At 38.5% G+C, this 12,086-nt stretch overlaps 2 protein-coding genes across 4 annotated transcripts; one reads left to right on the top strand and one right to left on the bottom strand.

Annotated features, from left to right (window-relative positions):
- Positions 1-1,107: 1,107 nt before the first annotated feature.
- Positions 1,108-3,103, bottom strand: fam167b (family with sequence similarity 167 member B). Its single transcript, XM_056767822.1, has 2 exons — positions 2,633-3,103; positions 1,108-1,957 (listed from the first exon to the last, which is right to left on the bottom strand). The coding sequence occupies exons 1-2, from the start codon at positions 3,008-3,010 to the stop codon at positions 1,694-1,696; spliced, it is 642 nt and encodes a 213-aa protein (XP_056623800.1). The 5' UTR covers positions 3,011-3,103; the 3' UTR covers positions 1,108-1,693.
- A 1,327-nt stretch (positions 3,104-4,430) lies between these two features.
- Positions 4,431-11,878, top strand: zgc:154055 (uncharacterized protein LOC556036 homolog). Of its 3 annotated transcripts, none has more exons than XM_056768559.1 (11): positions 4,431-4,784; positions 5,011-5,061; positions 5,626-5,734; positions 5,969-6,094; positions 6,656-6,829; positions 9,166-9,383; positions 9,492-9,653; positions 9,776-9,917; positions 10,076-10,296; positions 10,581-10,732; positions 10,992-11,877. In XM_056768559.1, the coding sequence occupies exons 1-11, from the start codon at positions 4,600-4,602 to the stop codon at positions 11,171-11,173; spliced, it is 1,722 nt and encodes a 573-aa protein (XP_056624537.1). In that variant the 5' UTR covers positions 4,431-4,599; the 3' UTR covers positions 11,174-11,877. The 3 variants fall into 3 exon arrangements, with proteins under 3 accessions (XP_056624537.1, XP_056624538.1, XP_056624539.1); XM_056768561.1 differs by having other exon boundaries at positions 4,643-4,843; positions 10,992-11,871; XM_056768560.1 differs by lacking the exon at positions 5,011-5,061 and having other exon boundaries at positions 10,992-11,878.
- The last annotated feature ends 208 nt before the right edge of the window (positions 11,879-12,086 follow it).

Genomic DNA, 12,086 nt, shown 5'->3' on the forward strand with positions numbered 1-12,086 from the left:
TCTTCAAAAAAACCTTAAAAGCTGCCCTCAGGTGAAATGTTCCATGAAGGACCTAATGGTTGTATCCTTAGAAATTATTACTTTCCCTCTAACATCTAAGCCTCTCACACATTCACTTTATTTCTGTACAGCATGAGATCATTTCTTGGCAGTTATGTTGACCCCTTTTGTCAGCCTGTCCTGTCACAGCGGTCACAATTTGTGCATTGTTAGATACATGCAGCTATTTTGATAAATACAGATGAATGCATGATATACATCTATTTTCATTGTTGTGATAATACTTTATAAACATCCTGTGGGTTCATTTACAGAATATGGTATATCGGACAAATTTGAATAAAACGAGATAACAGCTGTTGTGTGTTCCTGTATTAAACACAAACATAACTTGACACAATACAGTCCGAAATAATCTGAATAAATCAGATAATAAGGCAATGAATGGCATACAATTAAAAGTTTTATTTACAAATATGAATGAAGTTTATACTGTTGAAACATTTGTCATTTATTATAGTGACGAAATTACAGCAAATGAACTGTGTTCTTTACATCCTCTCATCCTCTGTGTTCTTAATCTCTTCAATTTTAAAGAAGTGGTTTTGTTTCGAGGTTTATTAAAGTTAGCCCTTTGGAAAAGTCAGTCTTTGTGTTAGGTTTAAGTTAACAGGTTATTAATCAAATTAAATATAATGGCTATTTTATACCTTTAAAATGGCACTGTAATGTAACATGTTTGATTTTAATGTAGTGTTCAAAAACACCCAGAAATCACGCTAAAGGCTGAAATACATTACACGTCTTGAACAGATGAACAGACAAATATGAACAGATTAAAAAAAACCTTGACAATACACATCAAACAGGGCATCACACCATACGCGATAAAATCTGCAGACTAGCGCACACTTTCTGCAACAAGTCCAGACTGAATAATTTGGGCAAAATCTGAGCAGAGTCTTGAAGTGTATTCCAGCCTTAAGGCATATTAAGCATTAGGTTAAAACTCAGTAGAAACTCATGTATTTTTCAATCAATCAATCATGGTGCTTTTTGACATAAACACATTAGTATACACAAAAACTCAATGTGAAATTTTCAGCCACTTGTGCATTTATCCATGTATCCAGCGTGGTTATTTTGGGGTTTGGGAGATAAGTTGAAAGAATGCTTGAATACAAACTAACACTTCCTGCATGGCTGCTATTCGATATTTTCTTTCCTCCCCTAAGCAGTCGGCAACACTGACGGGACTATGTGCCAATAAAATGCCTTTTGACATCAAAACAGGCTCCTTGTGATTCTCAGATGAGTTCGGATATTTTTAAATGTAAATAAAAATATTTTCCAGAAAACTTTTGGCATCCACTTTGATGAGTGAAGAAAAGCAGAGCAGGTCTAAACATTTTGGATTTGGGTTGGACTTAAGAAGTATTTGTTCCTGTAATGGTGGTGGCTGCATTTCCAGAGCATGTAAAAATGTAGTCAAGTTTTTCATTAAGTTCAGTTTTTTGATGAACATTTACATTAATTCATTTTAGCTGATCCTTTTATCCAAAGCAGATTATAATTCATTCATGCTTTTTTTTTAATCAGCATATCTGTTCTGTAATAATGACTCATCTTATAGTGCAATGCTCAGCCAATTAAGCAGGAACAGGAACATCCAAGACATCGGCACCCCCACCTCTTAACAGAGAGAGAATCGTCTCGAGTTCAGATTCATCTTGGTGAGACCGAGATGTTTGAGAGGGGTGGACATAGCAAAGGAGGCTTTCATGGGGATGTCACACAGCAGGTCGGAATCCTCTTCACACTCCTCCAACTCATACGTGGCATCATCCAGCATCTCTTTGTGACGGTGACACACCTGCTCCACTTTCAGCCGGTGGATCTCCCCCCGCAGGCGTATCAACTGACGCGCAAGGCGGTTATCCTGCATCTGCATCTCTCTCTGAGGACAAGAGTGAAAGAGAGTGAAGAGAGGAAGTTTATTTAAGATATTTTTTATTCCCAGGGACCTCTTTGAACTCCTTCATACAACAGGGGTTTAAAATCCTTTTTCACGACCCCTGCCAAACAATATAAGAAATCAGTATCGCTTTGATAGGGTATTTGTTGTATTCTATTCTGACTACCACCTAAGAATATTTTAATGGGCTTTTATAGGAACTCATATGGTGGCATTACCACAGGTATTGCCATGCACCACAGCAAAGAGTCTTGGAAAATCACAACTATTCTTATCTAACAATGATTCATAACAAACAATAAGGCAAGAAGACGACACTCAAATGCAATGAATTATGCTCCATTCACACTACAGTTGTGCACCTGTGTGGCATTTAATCCTGCCACTGTTCCAACAGTTTTAAGGATGTTATTGCTCAAAGATACATTGATGTAAGCAAGTGCACCTGCAGTGGGTTAATTTATTACTGTAATGTAATGTTTTTTATAAAACACATAATCTTAATACATTTTAAAAAGTATTCTTATTATTATGTGTGTCCCTGGGAATAAAACCTCTGATCATTGTTAACAGTAACACTTGTAATGCACACTCTTAAAGCACCAACACAGATAACAGACAAAAACGAAAGAAATCTCTACATAAATGACAAATTACCAGTTCGTTTCTGAGCCATTCCAAAGCGTCGTCTATCGTTTCAAAACCGCATATATTTTTATTAGGCATCCCATCTTTCCAAATATCGGATTCATTCGTGTCTTTCTCCACAGATCCTGAACAGACACTTGCGCTGTTCGTGGCATCAGTCCACGGACTCGTCTGTAGTCGTTCCTTCCACTCCAGGTACGATGGTCTGCGCGTCTGGAGTTTGAGCTTCTCCGTCAGAGCTTTCACACTATCCAGATCCTCCGTTTCTCCTTCAGAGCTCTCGTCTGCGCCCAGCTCTCTAAACTCCATCACTGGAGCTCCACTTTCATTCTTACTGGACGAGACTGGGCTGTTCAGACACGCGCTGTATGTGCACGAGTGATTCATCTCACGAGGTGAGCTTAATGTTTATATAGAGAGAAAAGTGACCGCCCACGTTTTGCAGGCTAATAACAGATTATCAGTATTGCTGTGGAGACCTTTAGACTCGCCTGTTTCGTCCAGACGCTGCATTTCCTCGTCAGGTGGAGTTATTCCAGAGCCAAAGGGTCACTGACACTCTTGACCTACTATGTGCTACAATTAACTGCTCCCAACATTGCTCTGAAAAGTAGGCTATATTGGCCAAAGTGAAAACTTAATTTATAGAACAGTCACTTTGCATCAATCTGAGTTCCCAAAAATATATAAAAATTACAATAAAATATTTCATTTAATATAACATTGCTCTGAAAAGTATAGCCCAAAGTGAAAACTTGATTTATAGAATCAAGACACTTTTCATCAAGCTGTTTGAGTTCAGAAAAAGTAAAAAGTAGGTATATGAAATTATAATAAAGGACTACAATTTATGTAACTTATATTGTGTACTACTATGTTCCCTCATACATGTATGCATTCAATGCGAATGCACAAACTAGCGCTTCTTTTCAATTGTTTAATGACAAAAGGTCTCCCTCTTGCGTTGATAGTGAGGAATTAAACTGAGAATCCCTGTTGCGTTTGTGCTTGCTGAATGCACAAGTGCGTGATGGATATTTTTATTTATAGATGGCCTGCCTGGGAAAGTCACAAACAAGGGTTGTCTCTCAGTCTGAAAAGAAGATAAAATCAGCTGACTTTATATGAAGTTGTTAAGGTCCTGTTGCTGAAACGATATAATGCACTGTGTGTACGCACACATTTTGAGAGGTCAACTTGATTTTTATAACTTTTCGTCGCAATATTTTAAAAGCATTATTTTAATTGTATTATTTAATGGTATTTCTTTTTTGTAACAAAACACAGGAGAGTGATTCCCAATAGACTGATCTAGAAAAGAAGTAAAAAGAAAAAGGTCACAGAACAGGACCTACGCGTAAAAGTCTAGAAAAGATTACGTGTAACTATTTACATTTACGCATTTGGCGGACATTTACGCATTTACGCATTCGGCTTTTATCTAAAGCGACTTATATTGCAATCTCCTTATACATTTATACATTGGTATGTGCAACCCTGGTATCGAACCCACAACCGTGCGTTGTTAACTCAATGATCTTACCACTGAACTAAAGGAAAACGTTCGTAAATATTAAATCAAATGTCTACATTCTACACTTTAGTGGCAAAAGCATGTCAAGAATATTGTGGTCAATTCAAATGAAAAAGTAATGGTCTAAATTTGGTGTCAATTTTCAATGTTGGTGTTTTTGCATAAAGGCCAGATGAATGGTTGGGTTGGCCTGGCTCCATTGTGATCGGAAGCGAAAGTTGAGAAACAAACGTCTTGTCGATCGAGCGAGCAGACACGCCCCCGTACCACTCGCCCGCCCACACCCGCTCCAAGACTTTCTGTATTTACCAGATGCCGGTGCCTTTATGACAACAAACATTAAGTGCAAGGGGTGGGACACTGTTTTGCGAAGGCTCATAGCGTTTGCGGAAGGCGGGGGAAGCCCATTTAGCGGATTTTACATAGCGCATAAAAGTACCAGATGGAGCTGTCGGAACATATTAAGACCGCCAATGTTGAAGATGTAACTCTGATACGACCTTTCCATCCATCGCTTAAAGGAACCCTGTGCGTCACCAGTCACCACCTATTGTTTTCGGATAGAAAGGAAGATGGTTCGAGGCAACTTCTGGTTCTCCTCAGGAACATCGATGCCATCGAGAAAAGGTAGAGAGACAGCTGTTCACATCAGCTGGATGTTCAATCTGACCCTCATCATGGAAAATGTAACTATTTTTGTATGCATGTTCATCAGTGATATGTAACTTTTAAATCACCTCAGCTTTTCTAACTGTCATTGATTGATCATATACCTGCATAAGATGAGATCAGACCTGTGTATTCGATTTCTTCTAATTCTGTTCAATCACTATTCCTTCCACCTGTGTGTCAGTGTCGAGAATCTTTTTGGATACCCCAGCTACAACTCTAAAGCAGGCCCAAGGTTTGATCAGCATGCTTGTGTTTGTGTGCAAGCTCTTAAGCAAAAGGCTTGACTTTGCCATAATATTCTGATATTATACTTCTTGCAGGTGTAGCATTTGACATCAGCATAAAAAAGCAATTTAAAAAAGTGCTCCGCATACGTTTATAGTGAATAAAAACGCTTGTTTTGCAAAGTTTGTGCGTTCTTATGTGCTTGTCTGTGACCATTTAGGTGTCGTTTGGCTTTGACGTGCTTTTTGTGCCTTTATATTCAAATTTAGACTTTAGTTTACAAACACTTGTTCAGCAAATACTCTCTTAAAACTTTGCAGCCTCTGCATGGATCCAGTATGTGTGCGTACTTCAGATAAGAGTGTTTGTGATAACACTCCTAAATGGTATGCGTAGAACAGATGCAGGTGACACGAGTCACGACACATCTAGCCTTACTTAAATGGCTTGATTTCTGCTTCCTTCTTCTGTCTCCTTTCAGGCCCATGTGAGAACAAGACTTGAGACTTTGATAAACATGTAAGGCATGCGCTTAAATGTGTGAATGGGCGTTTGTATGTGTTTAACACAGGGCTCTGGGATCCTCTGGCACTGTTACTATTAAATGTAAAGACCTGCTTGTTCTTCAATTGGAAATTCCTGGAATGGAGGAGTGTCTGAACATAGCCAGTTCAATAGAGGTACAAACTTTAAATTTAGTGCTTGCCTAGGCGAACATTGGAGTTACTCTTGCTCATACTTTTTCTTTAAACAAAACATTCTAGCTCAACCCACTATGCTACACATATACATTTACAGTGTACTCTTATACAGTGTACTCTCATACACATATACAGTGTACTCTAATATGAGATGATGCTGTTAACTTTTCACAGTACTGGAGTTAACCTTGATATTGTTTTATGTCTCTGTAGACTCTCTCGTCTCTGGAAAGTGTAACAGAGATGTATCCCTTCTTCTACAGACCTTCACACCTCTCTCTGAAGGGTCCATGGGGCCTGTCCTCAGCAGACCAATATTACAAGGAAACCGAAAGACTGGTGAGCTTGTTTGGGTGACAACGCTCTTTCTCTTCCTCTCTTTACTAAGCTTTTCTTTCACTTTCCTATCCCTATATTTCAGTCCAATATTATTTTTCTATTATTCTCACATTCTGAAGTACACATATAATGCATGATTTTTAAGTCATATGTTACTTAATATAAGCTATTGTATCATTTCCTTAAAGACAAACAGGAAGCACTTTTTTCACCAGAGGAAGACATGAGTGACACTAAACAGTGACAGGAAATAAACCAGTGTGGACTAACCGCCTAATCTCGCACCCTTGCAACTCTTGCTTTGTTATTCGTTTCTACTTTTCACCTACACATGTTTCTTATGTTTTATCTATGGCTTTTCATATTAAATTCTGTTTTTTTTTAAATTTCACAGCAGTTCCTTACACAACACTGCTCAGTACTGCCTTTCATTTATTTCCATAGCTGCAGATAAAGTATATGATGTATCTGGTCCTATGCTTCCTTTTACATTCTTTGCTGTTGGTTTTTAAATACATGTAACCATGTTCATGTGTGTTTATACTATGTGTGTGTGAGCAGTGGGACAGGTGGAGGATCAGTAACGCAAATTCAGATTACTCTGTATGTCCATCATATCCACGTGCGGTCATTGTTCCTCGAGAGGTGGATGATGACATGCTGGTCCGTTCGGCACGGTTCAGGCACGGTGGCAGGTTTCCTGTGCTCTCCTACTGTCACCATAGAAACCAAATGGTGAGGTGTTTCCCCTGCTACGTAGCAAAATAGACATTATACTGCAGTCAACCTCAATTGGCGGGCCGGATCCGGACCTTTGATTCGTTCCATCCATACCGCCAGATATAGCCCAATGCATCATTTAAAACATTTGACTATTTTTGTTGTTTAATTTAAAGGTCTCATGAACTCTGCTTGTATATTGTTTTATACTGTTATATGAGGTCTACTTATGAGGTTCGTGGGGTTTTTATATCTAGAAACATCAAATTTAATAAGTAATAGGCTATTTTATACCCAGGTTTTGAGGCCGGCTCTGCAAATGCTCGGTTTTTAAGGGCGTAGGTTTAATGCTCAGTTCGCGTAGTTGGAGGCTTCTGTGAATTTGGTTCGAGACGTAACGTTAGGTTACACATTATCACCATTCACAGTTTTTACATGGCATTAGTATTATCTGGAGACCTCCTGTGATTGATAAATGACCTCCTCACATCAGTATTTCATGTGACGCAATTGCACGAGATGATTTAACTCAAATGTACTGCCTTGTTTTCCAAACGTGATGGCAAGGCTTTGCATATAGTTTGTATAGCCTACACTTGTATTGCGTCTAGTGTTATATGACCGTACCTTGTCAGCATTTGAGACCCATGATCGCGAACCGGACAAAAGATCACCACGATCACGGTTCTCAAATGTTACGAGAGTTTCCATGGTAAATAAACAAACCCAACACCCAAAATAATACCAGAACACTTCAAAGAAGCCTCCATTATTCGCAAACGTTGTAAAAAAACCTTGAAGATAAATTACTTATGAGCCCACCAAATCACAGAGATGGCGAATCGCACGGGCTTAAGGTCGTCCCAATAGTGCATCATCAAGCGATCTCTAACAAATCATAGTGACACATAGTAAAATATGTTTTACTTTACATAAGATTGCTGCGCCATTCCTATCGGATCCTAATGAAGGCACAGCACTGCTTTTTAATTATAAACTCTCCACAAATTCACTGTCGACATGTGCCTTGTTCACGAAGGAATCCTCTGAGAAATGAAACGAACAAACGCTTCATGTTTTTCCTACCAGACCTGGAACTTCTTTAAAAATAAACTTTAACCCCGCATCTCTAATATCGGAATCCGAAGGATTCTGTATTCTTCCACAACCAGGGGTGTCACAATATTTAGCTATCTTTAAAGGCATGTTTGTTTATTGATTGCTCGTTCTATCTGGTTCACTGGTTCTTTCATGCGCGAACCAGTGGGCGTAGGGGGTGTTCAACCTATCAATGTCGTCATATATTGGTGCATTCCAGAACCTGGCGTTCGCTGGGCACAATGTCAATAACAGATGTAATCTCAGTAACAAGTTCTGACACTTAACGTTACATGATGTTAAAATTGTGAGTTTAATTATTTCCTCCTTTAAGATGCACGTCTACACAATGGAGAATCACATCACACACGCTGTCAGGACCATTTATGTAATTGAGATTAATTAATTGAGACTTATATCTTTATGTAGCGCCAAACACGCTTGTTTGTCTGTTTGCTATATGACTCTAGACTTTCTACCAGATTTGTAATATTTTATGAACCACAACGTTTTTATACATTTAGCATTATTTATCATTATGTAAACATTTGTGAACCTGCGATAACCCAGGCTCAAATCTAATTTGTTTATTAGATAATCAAAGATTCATTTCAAGCATTAACTTCACAAAGAATTCAATCATTAAAATGGCATTGAAGATATTATTGTTTAATTTTCACAGAATATTTTGTAGGATGATTTTATGTAGAAAACAAAATACAAGAATGCTTGGTTTTCACAAGCAGGGTCACATTTTAAAATGAACGTTCCAAATGGGAAATTATTTAAAGATCGAAGTATCAGGTATGAATGGCATGGTACAGCTAATTTAGCAAATAACCTTGTTTTCTCTTTATGATGAAAAAAAATTTAATTGTTACATTACATTTGTTGTTTGTATGTTGTCAGTAGTTTTTTTATTTACAAATATTAATTATCAGACTTCTATTAAGAGGGCATTCCCCTAACCCACAGAGCCAACAATTCATACATACTGTGAATATCAAAATATAAATAAATGACCTGATAAAGGATCATATCTTTTATACAGTAAATCCAACTGGGCTAAATTGATTAAATATTTATTTGTTAACATATTGTCCGGACCTCCATTTGGAAGAAAATATAAAGACAGGACCTCTGTTAATAACCCTGTTATACTGTATATCAAACAAACACAAAATGGTTCCGTTTCATGATTAACATTGTTCATTCATGTCCTGTAAATATTTAAGTCATCTGTACCTACCCAGGTGATAATGCGAAGCAGTCAGCCTTTAACAGGAGCCAATAGGAAGCGATGTAAGGAAGATGAGCTTCTTCTCCAGGCTGTCATTGACAGTTCAGAATTAGGTTACATCATGGATTTGCGCTCTGCCCAGCAAGCTCAGCAGGCCCGGATGACGGGAGGGGGTTTTGAGTCTAAATCTTGCTATAACCACTGGAAAAGACTGCACAGACTTCACGAAAGGTGACCGGGAGTCGTTTAGTTTGTCCTCCCCAAATCAGATTTGCAGTATGATACAACTTATCTTAAAACAGATTGTACTTCGAAAACATACGTGATTTGTATTTACAGGGGTAAGGTTCTGCAAGAGAGTCTCATTAAGTTGGTGGAAGCGTGTGCCGACTCATCGCACAGTGTGGACCGCTGGCTTAGCAAACTGGAGAACTCCAAATGGCTTTCTCACGTTCACATCGCTCTGTCCACCGCTGGTCTCATTGCAGAGTGTGTAGAGAGGTGAGCATATATGTGTAACCTTCGAGAATATGTTTGCAGTGAGTGACATGTCCAAATTGATAACTTTTTCACTGTTTGACTATGCATGGCTTTGAAATGTATCGCGCTGGTCGGTTTTGTAGGGATGGTCACTCTGTGCTTGTGCATGGTTCTGAGGGGACAGACAGCACGCTGCTGGTGACTTCATTGGCTCAGCTTATCTTAGATCCCGCCTCTAGAACTGTCTATGGCTTCCTATGCTTGCTGGAAAGAGAGTGGATACAGGTGAATGTGTGTTACTGTATGTACTTGTGTGTATACTGACAACAGCTTAGGTTTGTATATAAGCTTTTAGATGCAGTTTGACACCACAGCTGCATCTGTCTCAGATTTGCGTGTCAATAAGTGATGCAGTGGTACGCTGTATGTTTGTTTTCTGTCAGGCTGGACACCCCTTCCAGCAGCGCTGCGCTCATTCGGCCCACTCTCACACCCGTCTGAAGCACGAGTGCCCATCCTTTTTGCTGCTACTGGACTGTGTGTGGCAGATCTGGAGACAGTTTCCGCTGGCGTTGGAGTTTAGCGAGGCCCTGCTGCTAAGACTGACACGAGAGGTTTATGCGTCTGACTATGGAACTTTTTTGTGTAACAGCGAGCAGGAGAGGTGAGCACAGTTTGATGGCATAAGAAATATGGGATAAGAAAAAGTGTTTGTTTTATATTTATTACAAATGGTCAGCTTTTATTTTTATTTAAATACAAAAATGTAATGTTTTTTAATGTGGTCATTATGCTTTGTCAAATGGAGTGTATAGTGTAGTACAGCATCTTGCATCACAGGATTTGTTGGTTGCATTTGTTGGTTTTGTTACTGTGTTAAATAAAAATCTCTTTTCTTTCTATTTTTGACTCTTTTTCTATGCCACTGGCTGTGCTTCATGGACCAAGATGTGCCTTAGGAGTGAAAGAGAACACATACTGTTTTTTTCAGTCTCTATTAAAACCTGAAATAGAAGAGAAATATCTCAACCCACTTTACGAACACACAGATCTGGCCATTTGGCCCTCAGTGCATCCTCAGTCTTTACAGCTATGGACAGGTGAGATTAGGTCAATGTTTACAAATATATACAGGAATAAACAAGATTTTGAAATGTAATTGTAAACTTGTAAAGTAGATTTGATCTATAGCAATGTTACACATTACTTACAAATGACATTATAAGAGAAGATACTGTGCAAAAAAATATTATTGAAAAAGGATTAGGATCTATTTTTTAAGATGATATTTTTGATAAAAAAAACCTTTACCCTTCATGTGACTGAGCCTTTATTCACTCTTTGTGGGTTTGTGGGCAGGATTGTTCCTCAGATGGACTGAGTACTCACAGAACATGGAGGAAGCTCGAGATGAGATTTGGAACATTAAGAAAGAGCACCGTGAGAGAATTGGACCAGACCAGAACAATCACACAAACAGTATACATTGTGAAACCTTCACCCCTTTTGAGAATCTCATGGATGAGCTGACTATCTTGTGACCTCATAGTGGAAAGGACATTTTAAAGCTTTTTAGTCACAGCTCAAAATCTGACCAATATCGGACAACTGAATCTTTTATCAAAGATCTCCATATAAAAACCTATCAGACATAATGTCATTAACGCAATCGAACATAATATCATTAAAGAGTAATCAGACACAGTGCTATTTAAAGATCAGACATATTGACTGCCTTCTGTTTGACATTCGGACACTGCAAGTAAGCCGAGTTCTGCAAGGAACTACAACATAAAACATGTTTAATTGAAACATAAATATCAGGACAACACACACATAGCCTATATATCGAAGGCTACTGATACAGTACTGTAAATCCAGAAAATAAAAAGATAGTTTTATTTAATGTTTTATTCCTATATACTACATTTACATTTAGGCATTTGGCAGACGCTTTTCTCCAAAGCGACTTACATTGTTTTATCCTATATATTTTACATAAGTATTTCAATCCCCTGGTTTCGAGCCCACAACCTTGCGGCAATGCTCTGACCATATATGGTCTGTTTATTGTACAACCCTTATTCATTGTAACCAGAAGGATGAACAGAATTTGGTATGCATTTTATGAGGCCTGTCGTTTTAAAAAGAAAAAAAATGTGAACATGTGATAACAACACAATAAAAACATGTTTTTTTTAAACTCAGTAATCTCTTTTTGGAAATAAACTCTTCATATAAATATATATATGTGCCGATATATAACAAGGGACGCTACCCACACAAACAAACTATTACATCTCTCACTAGCCAATGGAGTCCTCAGAATAAAGCCCCAACTCAGCTAAACTCACCCACACAATATGAGAGGGCAGCCCGTCAGCAAGTTTGCACCCCTGTAGTGCTAATGGACACCGCAGTCATGATCACGCGGCCGCACGTGCAGCACAGCGC

Source organism: Triplophysa dalaica, chromosome 15 (genome assembly GCF_015846415.1).
Source record: "Triplophysa dalaica isolate WHDGS20190420 chromosome 15, ASM1584641v1, whole genome shotgun sequence".
In the NCBI taxonomy this organism is placed as follows: domain Eukaryota; kingdom Metazoa; phylum Chordata; class Actinopteri; order Cypriniformes; family Nemacheilidae; genus Triplophysa; species Triplophysa dalaica.